The 16271-nt window shown below is 43.5% G+C and overlaps 1 protein-coding gene across 1 annotated transcript in view; it reads right to left on the reverse strand.

Annotated features, from left to right (window-relative positions):
- The window catches only part of ITGAL (integrin subunit alpha L), a 430397-nt gene that overhangs the window by 122854 nt on the left and 291272 nt on the right, over window positions 1-16271 (reverse strand). The window contains exon 19 of the mRNA XM_030209478.1: window positions 13256-13329. Coding sequence (XP_030065338.1) covers window positions 13256-13329 — 74 coding nt within the window. The remainder of the gene's footprint in view (window positions 1-13255; window positions 13330-16271) is intronic.

The raw sequence follows: 16271 nt of genomic DNA on the forward strand, positions 1-16271 counted from the left end.
CTTATGATCTATCCTGTTACTTTCAGTTGGTTCTCTTCTCCACTTTCTGGGATTGGGATTGGGATTGTAGCAGCTCTGACCACTATCCATGTGTTAGTGGTGGTCAGTTCCTTCGTGGTTCATTTGGTTTGAGCAATTGTGCTATTCATCGTGGTAGTAGAAAGGGAGTACAGGTCACCTTCTGTAGGTCCCATGACATACTTCTGCCCTCCTTGCTGCATACCTTAAAGCTTACACCATCTGCTGGTGGCCATCTTGGTGAGGTCAGATACTGCTGCTTTTTCATGGCACTATGGAGAGGTCAGTTGCTGCTATTTCCATCAGGGGATTGCTTCAAGATGTGGACATATTAATTCAGTCATTATATAACTTCCAACTCATCATGTTTGACAATATTGGTGACATATGGGACAGCAGACCTGTAGTGTGCAAAGTTCATTAAGTATGGTTTGAACATAGGCCTCTGATAATGGCCATTTTTTACATATAAAATATTAACTAGAGCGCTTTATTGATGACATATGGAGACAGCAGCCATGTATAGCGCAAATTACATTACGTATGGTTTCAGTATATGCCTCTGATAATGGCCCTATCTAGTACTGTAATTGCATGCATGCTTATAATAATGCCCTTCTTGAGTTGTTTTACAGACATGCCTCTGGCTATGAGGTGGCATGCTAGCCTTCTGCTTGGAGCAGTGCCCTTTGATCCAGGTGAGGGATGTTTGTTTCCACTACAGCGCATTGTGGTGCTGGCCAAGTCACATATGTTAGGTGGAGCCTGCTAAGTGCTCATGGATGGCGAGCTGACCACAAAGAGCACCGCCTGAGCACAGGAAGCACCTCTGATTGCCTCCCGAGCCTTGGCTATGTGCCTTGGTGACCTCTAAGACTTAATATCTTTAGGTTGGCAGACAAGGCCTAGGCATTATTATTTTATATATTTATTTTCTTTCTTCTCACTGTATACCTCAAGTGATCCCAGAGGCCATTATGTGGTTTACAATTTCAATTTACAGGTGGTCATTACTAGCATATGTCAGGACCAGGCTTACGAAATATCAGTCATATTTGCCTCACTAGCATGATGTTAACTACACGAAATATAGTTCTATCCTCCACAGCACTAGTTTCATGTTCGTTTTCAGAGAAGGGATGCACACTGAGGTATTTACTGCATTACCTTATGGACATTAGAGTCAGGGGCAAGGGAGCTTAAGAATTCTATTTTGCATCCACATCAGATGGGATTTCCTCCATCATTTATTTCCATGAACCTGTTTTCAGGCTTGGGTGTCAGGGTAGAACTGTGCATGGAGGTTGTTGTTATTTCATGTGCATCCATACAGTTAGCTTCACTCCGCATTCAGTGCTAATACACAGCTAAGTTGCTCAGTTGCATTTACCTCTGGGCATGGGGATATGAGCTATGGGACTTGAGGAGCACAAATGCTGGCAGTAGGTGCTAGTTATCTCAGGTTGGTTTGGCCAAGGTACTTGCTCAAACCTGCTTTCTGTGTGGGATGTTGTGGAGTTTCTGTTGAGTGATTGCATCAGCTCATGTGTTTTCATCGTTAAGATATTGTTTTTGATATTGCATTTGCAACGGAACGTCAGGTCTCGGGGTCAGTTGCGGTTTAACTTAAGGGCTTAAGGAGCTTACTTGTCGGCAGGAGTTGCCGCATTTATATTAGAATGGATTTCACACTGGAGCTCCCACAGGAGTAGCAGCAGTAACTTGTTTACATGGTGATATAATTTTGGAAGAAACAGAAATGGTACTGTACTTTCATCAGCACAGAAGTTTTACTTCCCAAAGGAGCAATGGCATTCCCTGGTTCACTTTGCTAGGTAATCTTTGATCTAATACACACTGAATTAGTACTGTTAATTCATTAGCATTGCAGTTTGCACAAGCAGTTTTCATCTGCATAAAATGTTGTTGTGTCCAGTGTAGGTTTGACATGGAAAGAGGACGTGTCGGAACTGTTAGCATTCACTCGGGACAGCAGATCCTGAGTCATGTTACCTATGGGTTTTCCTCCTATTGCCAGCTGACATACCTGAGTCTTTGATCTGCATGTACCTAGGCAAATTCTGCTCTGAACCACAGGACTTGTGGTAATAGGTTAAGGAATCCCTGGGAGGACTTTAGCAATTTTGGAGGTTCAGAGAGGGAGATCCTGTTCTTCAAGCAGTTTGCCCCATTCCTGCTAAGCGGCCTTGAAGATCGACGTTGCAGTATTGGGTATGTTGCACAGTAGTAGTTGGAGGAACAATTGCTCAAACCTCTTAGGAATAGTTGCTAAACTTCTTTTTCATTTGTCTGGCTTTCACCGAATAATTTTGGATGGCCTTTCAGTTGTGTTTTACTGAATAATTTCGCATAGCCTTTGGGTTAGGTTTTGGCATCCTTGCATTAGCTATAATGGGCATTGAACTGCTTGTTGATTGCATACATCAGGGCATCGTTGTCATGGGTACATATCGTTTCCACTTCAGTCTGTTTGTTGCAGGACTTCGCATCACAATTCGGCTATTGAACTTATCTTTTAGGTCGCTAGCAAGGGACTCTGAATACCTCATTGCCGCTTATGTGAGGATTGCATTCTGGTTTTATGTTGGCAAGGATTTATTTAAATATCTCACTTCAAGCATCATATTGTTGCATTTATTAGGGATGAGTTGTTTTTTTTTATTGAAGGATATCACATCGCAAACTGAAGCTTACTGTTGCAACTTCCTTCAGGTTCCAAGCAAAGGACTTCTTCCTTTAGGTTCCAAGCACAGAACTTAAGGCTCTTCATGGTTGCATTTGTCAGGACAAAAGTCTGGTTTTATATTTGAGGGATTTCACATTGAAGCTACAGCTGTCTAATGCTTCTAGCTATTTTTAGTTCAGTGATGCTAGACACCAGGTATAATTGGAAACAAATTAGTTAATTTAAACCTCAGTCAACTTTGTAGGAGGAAGAAGATTCAAACAAAAATCTGAAAATAAAACACCCTTATTGAACAGTCAATTTCAGCACAAACAAAAAACACAAGGCAAAAAAACAGTTATAAAATCATCAGGAAGACAGAAGTAGAGCATATAGGAGCAAGCAGCTGTGCAAATGAGAGGACAGAAAGCCCCCCCTTTTTTTCTCCTGAATAGGATAGATGGAGGTAAAGTCAGCAAATCATAGAACTCCTGGAGATGTACCCACCACCAAGACACTAAAACCTTCATGAGCCAGTAGAAATTTCAGCAGTTGTTTGGGTTAAGAGAAAATATAAAAATGTTACCATTGTACATAACAAAACTTAGAAGACAATTTCAATATACATGTGGCACCTAGTACAAACACTTGCGTACAAAGTGAAGAAATTCTTCCTGCACTTTTGTGTCACTTGAGCCAAATCAGGAAAAATATGAACAGTGGAGTGCCCAAACCACTCTTGTAGATTTAATTTAATTTAATTTAACTTTAGAATTTATAATCCGCTTTCCAATCGAGTTCAAGTTAGAGAATAACTAAAAAAGGATACAATTAAATACAAAGATCTTAAGATTTCTGCATAATCTAAATACAATCAGTTCAGCTTATAATAAAATAAGAAACAAAATTCAGTTCCAAAAGACAAATCAGCATCCAAAATATTTTTGAAAAAGCCAGGTTTTCACTGATCATCAAAAGCTCATATAGTTCGTTATCAGTCTGATTCCAGTAGGTAAAGAATTCCAAAGTTCTGCTCCTCTTTCAAGTATAGATGACAAAAATAAAGCTGAATAACTAAATTACAGTCATGCTGTAAGGCAAAAGTCACAAGGGATGTAGTCCTGTTGGTGATGACATAATAGGAAAGCTCTCAAGATAGAATGAGGCTCTTTTGCAGTACTTGGAATAGAATTACTTGGTAAGCTCCCCAATACAAGATATTGTGCTCTCACTATAGGGGGCATCATCTCTGTTAGTAATAGCAATATCTCTTGAAGATATTTCTAAACCATCTCTGGCGGGGATATCAAAGGAGACTGGAAAATTCATGTCTATTATTCCTCTGCTACTGATTTTCCATGTATTCCACCTTACGGCTTATCGCTTCTCTTTCTTTAACCAGTGTCATTTCCAGCTTTCTCATTTCACTCATTTGCTCTTCTAATTTCCTCAGTCTTGTCAACATCTCTCAAATTCAAATTTCCAACCTTTGCAATTTATTTTCAAAAAGGAGTCTAGAGTCTTAAAGGCCTCCTAGATAGCATCCAGATCGACTAATGCTGGCTTCTTTAAATCCCTAAATGTGTGGACTACTTGAACTGCAGTGGGATCTCTCACCTTGGTGCATCTCAGGGTAGATCTTGACCCCAAAAAGAAACTCCTCTAATTGAAGTTGCTTGAGACTCTGATAGCCCTTCAGAATCAGGGCATGATTCCTCACATTCTTTGGCTACTGGCTTGCTCGTACTAATACGTTTGCAGCACTTCTGGTATGTTGGGGAGCCAGTCTCTGTTGTAGGCTCAGTAATGACCAGGTGACATTAAGGTTCATGGTTTCACTTACTTGGGTTCTGAGTCAGCTGTCATAACTCCACAGAGAAGAATGCCAGAACCCAAGAGAGGCATTTGGATCAAGCAAGGAAACTGATCATTGCTCAGAAGGTAAGTGCAGTTCTTTTTGCATTCTCATTTCTTGGTAGTTAAGCAGAAATGTTGACCAGATGCAAAGTTTGGAGAACACTCTCACCACACTTCTGCTCCTAATGCCATTTTGGTCTCACTTTGTACTTCAAATGTTTTTCAATGGCAAGGAAGAAGAAATCATGACATATGGCCCCAAGAGAATAGACTCAGAATAACACCAGCAACAATTTCTTTACAGAAAGGGTGGTTGATATATGAAATAGTCTCCTTTAGAGGTAGTAATGGGAAAAACAGTAACAGAATTTAAGAAGGTATGGGATAAACATAGAGGATCTCTTGTTTAAAAGACAAGATGAGAAAGCCAGCTAGGAGTGGCCTAGTGGTTAGCATAGTGGACTTTGGTCCTGGGGAACTGGGTTCAATTCCCACTACAGGCACAAGCAGCTCCTTGTGACTCTGGGCAAGTCACTTAACCCTCCATTGCCCCAGGTACAAATAAGTACCTGTATATAATATGTAAGCCACATTAAACCTGCTATGAGTGGGAAAGTATGGGGTACAAATATAAATATATGAAGTCTATGACATTGCATCAGACTAATTGGACTCTATGATCCTTATCTGCTGTCATATGCTTGACATTCATGAAAAATATTTTATTTATGGTATGCATTGCTTATACTGATATTTACATGGAACTTGGTTTTATTGTTTCTAAATCCTCATTTTTAGTTAAAAGCAGTAGACATATAACATATATTTTTACTTTTTAATCACTTCAGTTACAGACTGGTTGAATATGATAGACTTACAGTTGTTTATACTTTATGGAATATTTTTTGTTTGTAAAAACTGTTAAAATAATACTCATACCATAGGTTTGCCTTTTGTAACTGTATTTATAGTATGATTTTAGATAACTATCAGCATTACTCCAACCTATTACATTTTCTTAGTGTGACTTAGTAAACAGGGGGGCCAGTTAGTAGACTAAATATTGCCAGTAACTGGATAACATTCGATTTTGCCTTTGCTTTGTCTCTGTACAACCCCAGCACTATCCGGATAGCGCTGCTCAACATTAAAAGATATCCCCAGTAAGTAGCACTTATTCAGACAACAGGTGCTACTACCTGGATACATGCATTTGAATATTTGGCCCATAGTGGCTGATATTCAAAGTGATTTAGCTGGCTGCTGACTGGTTAAATTGCTTGGTTGGGGCTAGCTGCTAAGTTTCAGTGACACCTAATCGGCTATGTGCTGCTGAAATTTGTGGTTAGTGTCTAACTCAAAACTGGCTATGCTGGGGGCATTCCAGAGGTGGAGTCAGCAGTTGGCTGCTTAAGTGCTGATATTGAGCCTTAAGCGGCCATGTTTAGCTCATAAATTAGGACCATAAATGGGACGCATAAAAGTCTGTCCTATTTTTATGTGCTACCCCATGGCACCTTAAGTGGCTATCAGACTTATTTTCGAAAGAGAAGGACGCCCATCTTTTGACACAAATCGGAAGATGGGCGTCCTTCTCCCAGGGTAGCCCAAATCGACATAATCGAAAGCTGATTTTGGGCATCGCAAACTGCTTTCCATCGCGGGGACGACCAAAGTTCCCGGGGGCATGTCGGAAGCGTAGCGAAGGCTGGACTGGGGTGTGCTTAACACATAGGCATCCTTGGCCGATAATCATAGGCGCCTGGTATAAGAGGCTTGGTTTAAATTGTTGATTGCAGCAGCTGCAGTGAAAGCCCATCTCTAGCCTTCCAGTTGTAGAAATTGGTGTAATTTGATTACCTTACTGCTGGGAGAGCAGGGTGGTTGGCTGGAGGTGTCGGCTGGAGGTGTCCTGGGTTGCCAGAGAGATATTTAACTAGGATCATGAATTCCTGCACATGAGCAGTTCACACCAAAGAGACTTGCACTGACCCCTGAAATTTTAAAAGTGCTAAAAATAAGTTTTAAAAGTATTTGCATTAAATCGAATTGCAGAATTTAGGTGCTAGGAAGTGAGATTGGTATGCTATGTACTCAAATTTGCTCAAGCCATATGCAAATTAGTCCGTTTTTGGGAGGTTCTCATTTGCATATTTATGGGTAAAAATGGTTGGAAATGTTTACAGCCTTAATGTTAGGGCATGGCTCTGATCAAAAATGTGAAGTTTGATCCAAAAATGAAGGGTTTATCTAGTGTTTTTGACTAAAAATTCCCATTAGAGTGTATGTTAATCTGCATTCAAATAGAGCTCTCTGATTGGATGAGCAGCTCCTGTTAGAAAATCTGCCCGGTAATAGAGAGATTTGACTGAGACAGGATCTGCATGTTTGAGCTCCGTGTGTAAGAAAGGAAAGAAAGAATTGTTGTTTGATCTAAGTTGACTAAAATTATAAAAGAGTGCCTGATTATGTGGTAAATGAGAAAATATGTGAAAAGAGATTGGTGGAAATTTACAAGTTTGAGGTTTCTCTATTGAGAAAAGGATATGAATATTTCACTTGTAAGCCTTCCCTTCGTTCACATCAGTGTCCCGCCTTCTTCTGACATCATTTCCTCTTTCCGCAAGGGCGGGACACTGACGGAAATGAAGGGAAGGCTTAGAAGGCTAGAGACAGGCTTTCACTGCGGCTGCTGCGACGGAGGCAGGGGAGTGAGGAGAATTGCTGGGTGGGTGTGGATGGCTGGAGGGGGGCAGGGGAGAGGAGAGACTAGCTGGGTGGGTGTGGATGGCTGGAGGGGGGCAGGGGAGAGGAGAGAATCGTTGGGTGGGTGTGGATGGCTGGAGGGGGGCAGGGGAGAGGAGAGAATCACTGGGTGGGTGTGGATGGCTGGAGGGGGGCAGGGGAGAGGAGAGTTGCTTGTCATGGATGGAGGAGAGGGAAGGGAGAGAGAAGAAATGCTGGACATGGATGGAGGGGAGGGAAGAGTGAGGAAGGAGATGAGATGAGGGAACAGGAAGAGAGAAAAACTGCACATGGATGAAGAAAATAGGCAGAAGCTGGATCCACTGGACAGTCAAGTCTGCGGAGGACCCAGCTTTTACTTACGGATGTAGGACAAGAAATGAAGAAGAAAGGCGGAAAGTAAAGAAATCAATGGAAAGAAAGCCCTGGAAATGGAGTTAAGAGGACAGATAGCAGCAGAATCGGATACTGGGCCAGCATGATCAGAAAAACAAAGTCACCAGACAACAAAGGTAGAAAAGATCATTTTATTTTCATTATAGTGTTTGGAATATGTCCACTTTGAGAATCAGCTGCTCAACATTAAAATTTTATATTTATTTACTTATTTATGGTATTTTAGCCCAAATTAAACATGAATTAGGATGTTTTGTGGCTCTACATGAGAATTGTGATATTATGATCCCTTGTTTCATATTGTTGACGGTCTGCATTTTCCGTATGGGTGGTATATTGGTGTATTAGGTTCTGCCCAGTGTAATATTTATGGTACCATAAGGTTCTGAGTGTGTTTTTGCACAAAGCTGTGCATAGTGTTTTGCAGTTGAGCGATTGTGGTTAGTATATGCTTTGAGCAACCACTTTATTCTTTGACATATGATACATATCTAATATCTAAATTTAATAAAAGGTATTGTGACTTTTATTTTTATTTAATTATTTTATCTGTGTTATCAGACAATTATGGATTTAAGCTCCACCCCTGGCCCCACCCCTAACCCAGCCCCCTTTAGCCTCCCCAAACAGTTAGGCCACCGACCGCCTATGCCGATAATGAAAAAAAGAAGGACGTCCTTGATGAACACTTGGTCGACTTTACTTGGTCCACTTCTTTCTTACGACCAAGCCTCAAAAGGTTGCCCAAACTGACCATATGACCACCGGAGTGAATCAGGGATGACCTCCCCTTATTTCCCCAGTGGTCACTAACCCCCTCCCACCCTAAAAAAAAACCTTTAAAAATATTTTTTGCCAGCCTGTATACCAGCCTCAAATGTCATACCCAGCTCTATCACAGCAGTATGCAGGTCCCTGGAGCAGTTTTAGTGGGTACTGCAGTGCACTTCAGGCAGGCGAACCCAGGCCCATCCCCTCCCTACCTGCTACATGTCGCGTGCTCGAGGACCTTGGCATACTGTCAGGCTTCTTCCCCGGGAGCACTGGGTTCGTGAGCCCATGGGCCACTACCGTGGAATGGCAGTGGCAGGCAAGATCACCTCCAAGGTAGAGATGAGACAAAACTGGACCGGAACCCCGGACTGGAGTTCTACACCGGAATACACGGAACTGGAATGCACCGGACGGGTGCGCACTGGAGTGGAGCCCGCTGGACTGGAACACACTGGAGGGCCCCACAGGACTGGAACATACAGGAGTGAAACCCGCTGGACTGGAACACACTGGACCTAGGCTTCACCTACGCTTGACCACCTTTCCCCGAGGGTGGAGCCCTCAGGTTCTGGCAGCCGGTAGGACTTACAGGAAAACCCAGAACTGGAACTTGCAAGCAGGAACAGCAGGAATGAAGATCCAGGAGTGCCCCCTGGCACCTAGGCGCAGGCAAGGCCGACAGGCAGGGACTGTCCGGGTTCTGGCAGTCGGCAGGTTTAAACACAATGACTAGTAAACTGTACCTAGGCTAATAGAAACGCTATACCCAGGCAAACCAGTCATACACAAGAAACATACACAGAGCACACTCAGGAGACTTGAAAGCTATACACCAGCTAACAACAAAGCTGTGCCCAAGCTAACAAGTCATGCACTGGAAACAAACACAGAGCACTAGCAAAGCTATACACAGGCTAACAAGCCACACGGTGCCTAAGCTGGCTAGTCTAAACAAACACAGAGCACTAGCAAAGCTATACACAGGCTAACAAGCCACACGGTGCCTAAGCTGGCTAGTCTAAACAAACACAGAGCACTAGCAAAGCTATACACAGGCTAACAAGCCACACGGTGCCTAAGCTGGCTAGTCTAAACAAACACAGAGCACTAGCAAAGCTATACACAGGCTAACAAGCCACACGGTGCCTAAGCTGGCTAGTCAAACATAGAAACTCACACAGAGCAAACACTGAAACAGTGTACAGAGCACTCTATACACCAGGGCCCTTAGATGAAATGCAAAGGCTAGGGCTGTAGTCTCTAAGTGATTAATAAAGCCCTTCCACACCAGAGGCACAGCTGCAGTAATCACCTTGCATCCAAACAGAGGCTTGACACACAGAGAAGTCAGCCCAGCGGGAGCCATCTTGGATACTGGCATAGAGGAGTTGGCGGCAGCCATCTTGGAAAAGGCATAGCCCACACAGGTGAGGTTCAGTAGGGCAATCAGCACACAGAGCCAGAGAGAAACTAAGACAGAGACAGACACAGAGACAAGCAGAAGCCAGCACAGCCACTGACTCCCAGAAACAGGGTAAGTCTGAGGGTGGTCACGGCCACAGACATAACACTACACTTGTGGTGGTAAATGTGAGCCCTCCAAAACCCACCACAAACCCACTGTACCCACATTTAGGTGCCCCACGTCACCCCTTAAGGCTATGGTAGTGTTGTACAGTTGTGGGGAGTGGGTTTTGTGGGGCTCAGCACACAAGGTAAGGGAGCTATGCACCTGGGAACAATTTCTGAAGTTCACTGCAGTGCCCCCTAGGGTGCCCGGTTGGTGTCCTGCTATGTAAGGGGGACCAGTGCACTACAAATGCTGGCTCCACCCACGACCAAAGGGCTTGCATTTGGTCGTTTCTGAGATGGGCGTCCTCGGTTTCCATTATCACTGAAAACCGGGGATGACCATCTCTAAGGTTGACCTAAATGTTGAAATTTGGGCGTCCACGACCGTATTATCGAAACGAAAGATGGACGCCAATCTTGTTTCGATAATACAGGTTTCCGCGCCACTTCACGGGGACGTCCTGTGAGGACACCCTCAAGAAAGCTTGGGCGCCCTGTTCGATTATGCCCCTTCATGTGTTAGCTGGCTCAAAAATAACTGGATATTCAAAGCCAAAGCCTGGACAGGGCCTGGCTTTGAATATTATTATTTATTACATTTGTATCCCACATTTTCCCACCTTTTTGCAGGCTCAATGTGGTTTACATAGTACCGTAAATGGCGTTAACTGATTCCAGTATGAACAAATACAGGTTTGAACAATACAAGGTGAAATTGTGGTAGAATGGGTTGCATGTATGGTAAATACAATTGGGGGAACTAGAGACGGAGAGGAAGAGTTAGGATATGTCCATTATGGTCTTTGGTTACGTTGTGTCGCAGGTATCCAGGTTTTTTTATGTTGGGTCGGTGGGGTATGCTTTTCTGAACAGGTCTGTCTTTAGTAGTTTCTGGAAATTTAGGTGATCGAACGTAGTTTTTACTACTTTGGTAGTGCGTTCCATAGTTGTGCGCTTAAGTAGGAAAAGCTAGATGCATAAGTGGATTTGTATTTGAGCCCATTGATGCTTGGGTAGTGGAGGTTTAGGTATGATCGTGCTGATTTTATTGTGTTTCTGGTTGGCAGGTCGATGAGGTCTGTCATGTACCCCAGTACTTCGCCATAGATGATTTTGTGGACTGTCATGCAGATTTTGAAAGCAATACGTTCCTTTATTGGAAGCCAGTGCAATTTTTCTTGGAGTGGTTTGGCACTATCAAAACGCGTTTTTTCCAAATATCCTCCTAGCAATACTAAAGGAAGGGTCCTTTCACCTTCATTGTGGCACCTGCTGGGGGGAGGCTGCCCCTGCCTCCCAGCTCCCTCTGTGTGCCACTTGTCAAACTTAGATGGTCCCACTGAGCCTCACGGAACCTGCCTTCCACTGAACCTCAACCATGAGCTTGTCCTCCAACAACCTAGTGATCTTGGCTCCTGTGATGGAAAATATTAAGGATTGCTTTTCAGTCTTGCTTTAATCGATAATACATTTTTAAAATCCCCTGTCTTTGACCAAAAGTGACTTTCCTGGTATATCTCAAAGAATAGGCTGGAATGTAAGGCACATCTCAAGAACAATATATGAGATAAGACACACTCAAGAACAATCTATAAGATAAAGCACATCTTAAGAACAATATATGAGATAAGGCACATCTCAAGAACAGGTTGGAATGCCTCTGAAGCAAGCTTGTGCAGGAGGGAGGCAGGGTATGCTTGAGGTTCGGGAGATAAGCCACCTGGCCAGTGGTTTGTTTACCTGAACTGAGAGCATATGACTGAAACCTCATGTACATTCCTGGATAAGTTTTAGCTTACTAAAAAGGGGGCTTTTTGCAGCAGAGCCTTGGGGCTCATTATGTGGATAGACTCATCGTGCAGAAAAGACTTGTTCCTGGTCATATGGAGACTTCGGGCTTTCGCTGCAACGGGCCCCTCAGCTGATGAGATAAGGGCCTGAATGATGTAATTCCTGACCAGTGATGTTGTATATATATATATATATTTCTTATTTTACTTTCCTATAGCCTTCCTTTAGTAATGTACTCGATTAGTGTGTGTATTTCTTAATCATTGTGATGCAGTAACAATAATGACTTATACACTCTCCATTTAAAGTACTAATAAAGAGTTTCATTTACCCAATACAAATCCAAAAGAATCTGTAGTATTTTATTCTGTGAGCAGTCTGTGGTGATCAAGTGAGCAGGCTGCAATACCGAAGCAATACAGCTCCCTAAACTTTTCACCAACTTATCAAGCTCCCTGAAAGGGAAGCCTGCTCAGCTTGGACTTGGATGCCATATCCGCAGACCAGTTCCACAACCAGAAGTGCAATCTCCTTTGCTGCAGCTCAGACTACACACCTAAGCATACTCACATTCAGGTCACATAAAGAAGTACATGCCTTCCTGTCACCAAGTATTGAGTAGGGTAGTTATATCTGGGAATAACTCAGTTGGTGGCGAGCAAAATGCCCACTGCCATCCAGGGCTGCTGTGAGACTGAGCTGAGCCTGGGGCAGGGCTGCTGCTGCTGGGCCCGGAGCAGGGCTGCTGCCTCACCAAGGATTGTCGATGCTGCCACTGCCGCCCCCCAGGATTGTCACCGTTGCTGGCACCGCAACAGTAAATACCTTGGCTGGCAGGGATCCCAAGGCCTCGCCAGCAGAATAGTCTTCCTCCAGCACTGCTCTTCTTCACTCTGCCACATGGCCTGCCCCTGCAGCTGCTTTTCTTTCATGTCACGCATGCTCTGTTTCAAAATCGAGCATGTGTGGCCTGGGGGGAAAAGCATCCACTTAGCAGGCAATGCAGCAGAGTGAAGAAGAGCAGCGCTGGAGGAAGATCTATTCTGCTGGCGGAGCCCAGGGTGCATCCCCACCAGCCTGCTGTGTCTGCTACTCCAGCAAGTCCTCCCCAGCCTCCCATTGTGGCCCAGCACCGGAGTTTTCTCTCTCCTGCTCCTGTTGGGATGTGATCACCTGGGTCCCATCAGGAGCGAGAGAGAGAGAGAGAGAGAGAGACCCCGTCGCCAGGACCCCCTTGGATGCCCGAGCCCGGGGAATTTTGCCCTCCCTTCCCCCCCTCTCAGCGGCCCTGCCGCTGCCAGCTGAATATCAGGACCTCTGTTTTTAGCATATTGATTATATTAGTCTAAAGTCTCTCAGATTTGTAGGAAGAGGAGGGTGAAATGGGCAGGCCTGGGAAGGGGGTGCTTTACATACCCAGAGGAGTGGAAGGCAATTCTCAGATCTGTCTCACATACTCCATCTTCGCCACAGTTCTTCTCAAAAGGAATCTGAAAAAGTGAAAGGGGGAAACTTTAAGGAGTGGCCTAGTGGTTAAAGTACCAGTCTTGACATCCAGAGGTGCCTGGTTCATCCCACTGCTGCCTGTGATGCTGGGCAAATCACCTCCATTGTCTCAGCTACAAACTTAGATTGTGAGCCCAACAGGGAAATACCCAGTGCACCTGAATGTAACTCACCTTGAGCTACTACTGAAAAAGGTGTGAGCAAAATCCAAATAAATATAAATGATACCACAGGTCAGAGGTTGGCCAACTCTTGAGATGACAGGAAAATGATATATTTAATGTGAATAGATGTTTAATAGAATGTCTCTGGCATGCTTGGTATGGTAATGAAATGAGTATCTTTCATCTATCTAAGAGAGAGAGGCTCTCATTTCATTACTTAATCAAAATAATTTATAGAATTTTGGGTTTTATGCAACAAAGTACAGCAGGCATACTATAATATGGCAGTTTAGAGTGTACTAAAAATGGGGTACTATGCAAGTGGGCAGAATTTCATAACAAGATGCCTATAATTTCCAAAAATGTACCTATTTTATAAAAGCAATAGAGACATCACATAAAGGATCATAGATCTGATATAAGGCCATAGGCGGTCGGTGGCCCAAATGTTTGGGGAGGCTAAAGGGACCAGGGGCCAGGGGCGGGGCTTACATCCATAATTGTCTGACAACACATAGAAAAAAAAATAAGTAAAAATAAAATAGTCACAATTAATACCTTTTAATAAATTTAGATATTAGATATATATCATACTAGTAAAAAAAGGCCCGTTTCTGTGAGCTTTGAAACGGGCGCTAGCAAGGTTTACCTGCGGCAGCATCAGGAGGGCGCAGGACGGCAGCATGGCAGCGTGGGGAGGGTGCAGGCGGGTAGTTTTGTTTTTGCGGGCGGCAGCTTCGGGTTCCCGGCAACTCACGTGTTCGGACGGCACTCCTCCCCCTGCATAGCTCGGCGTTTGTCGCTGTGCGTCGGGGGTGGGGGGTGGAGGCCCTGCATTGTCCGCTGTTTCTCGCAGTGCGTGGGAGGGGGGTAGCGTCGGAGGGCGGTGGAACCGGCGATTGGCTGAGTGTCATAGCCCCGCCCTCCACGTCATCACGTTGTGACGCGAGGGCGGGGCATACACTCATGGGATCTTGCAACTACAAATTTGCATTTAGAATGTTGGGGTTGTGAATTATGTGTGGATGGGGCGTGGCTGAGGGCGGGTCTGTGAGTGAGAGTGAGTGGTGCTGACAGCCTAGAAGACTACAGGGCTTCAGTGTTTCCCTGCCACACAGTGAGGTTCTGAACGTTGGAGGTGAGAATTATTTATAGAGATGAAAAAGAATAAAGTGGTTGCTCAAAGCATATACTAACCACAATCGCTCAACTGCAAAACACTATGCACAACTTTGTGCAAAAACATACTCAGAACTTTACAGTTCCATCTAAGCTTAAATCCCTGTTCTCTCACATTCCCATGTCCTCAGTTATCTGCATTTCTGCCTTTTCCCCCATTCCTAAACATCCATTGTTCCTGAATCCTCCCCCATTGCTTTTCCTAGGATAAGCAGCATAAAATCTGGAATCTTTCCAGGTACTTGTGACCTGGATTGGCTACTGTTGGATACAGGATACTGGGATTGATGGACCTTCAGTCTGTCTCAGTAAGGCAACACTTATGTTCTTATTTCTCTCTTTCCCCAGTGTCTTTTCTTGCATATGTCCCTGGTTTTCCCCTTCACAGCAACTGTCATAAGAACATAAGAATAACCCTTCTGGGTCAGACTAATGGTACATCTAGCCCAGTATCCTGTTTCCAGCAGTGGCTAATTCAGGTCACAAGTAGCTGACAGAATCCCAAATAGTCTCTACCTTCAGCGCTGTGCCATTGCAGTATTAGCTAAGTATTAGATCGCTGACCTTTGGTTTTATTGCACAATTTATACATAAAAGTCATTAAAATTATAATAATAATAAAAATTCTATCCCAGTATAGGAGGCAAATGATTAATATGCTGCAGATCTGGAAAAGCTTAGCATTATAGGAAATCACATAGCCTATTCATTTGCTTTATGATGCCTCCTATCTGGTTTGTTCTTGTTAAGCTTTTTTGGGCTTTTTGGTAATCTAACCTTTCGTTTCTCACCACTCTTGTTCAGGTTTGTTTACTCCCTTTACTGTCTTATTTTCTTAGAATCCCAAATAGTAGCAAGATTCATGCTACTGATCCCAGGGACAAGTAGTGGCTTTCCCAATGTCTATCTCAATAGCAGTCTATGGACTTTTCCTCCAGGAACTTGTCCAAACCTTTTTTAAATCCTAACCGCTGATCCTAAGGCAATGAGTTCCAGAGCTTAACTATTTGTTGAGTGAAAAAATATTTCTTCTTGTTTATTTTAAAAGTAGTACCGTGTAACTTCCTTGAGTGTCCTATAGTCTTTGTATTTTTTGAAAGAGTAAAAATCAATTTATGTTTACCCATTCTACATCACTAATTATTATGTAGACCTCTATCATATTCCCCTTCAGCAGCCGTCTCTTCTCCAAGCTGAAGAGATCTTATCTCTTACACCTTTCCTCATATGAGAGGAGTTCCATCCCCTTAATCATTTTGTTCACCTTTCTTTGAACCTTTTCTAATTCTGCTTTATCTTTTTAAAGATATGGTGATCAGAATTGCATACAATACTCAAGATGTGGTCGCATCATGGAGTGATACAGAGGCATTATAATATTCTTTGTTTTATTTTCTATCCCTTTCCTAATAATTCCTAGCATTCTGTTTGTTTTTTGGCTGCCACTACACACTGAATAGAAGATTTCAGCATATTGTCTACGATGACACCTAGATCTTTTTCTTGGGTGCTGGCTCCTAAGGTGGATCTTAGCATCAAGTAAATATTATTTGGAATATTCTTCCCAAAGTGCATCAATTTGC

Source organism: Microcaecilia unicolor, chromosome 7 (genome assembly GCF_901765095.1).
Source record: "Microcaecilia unicolor chromosome 7, aMicUni1.1, whole genome shotgun sequence".
Classification (NCBI taxonomy): domain Eukaryota; kingdom Metazoa; phylum Chordata; class Amphibia; order Gymnophiona; family Siphonopidae; genus Microcaecilia; species Microcaecilia unicolor.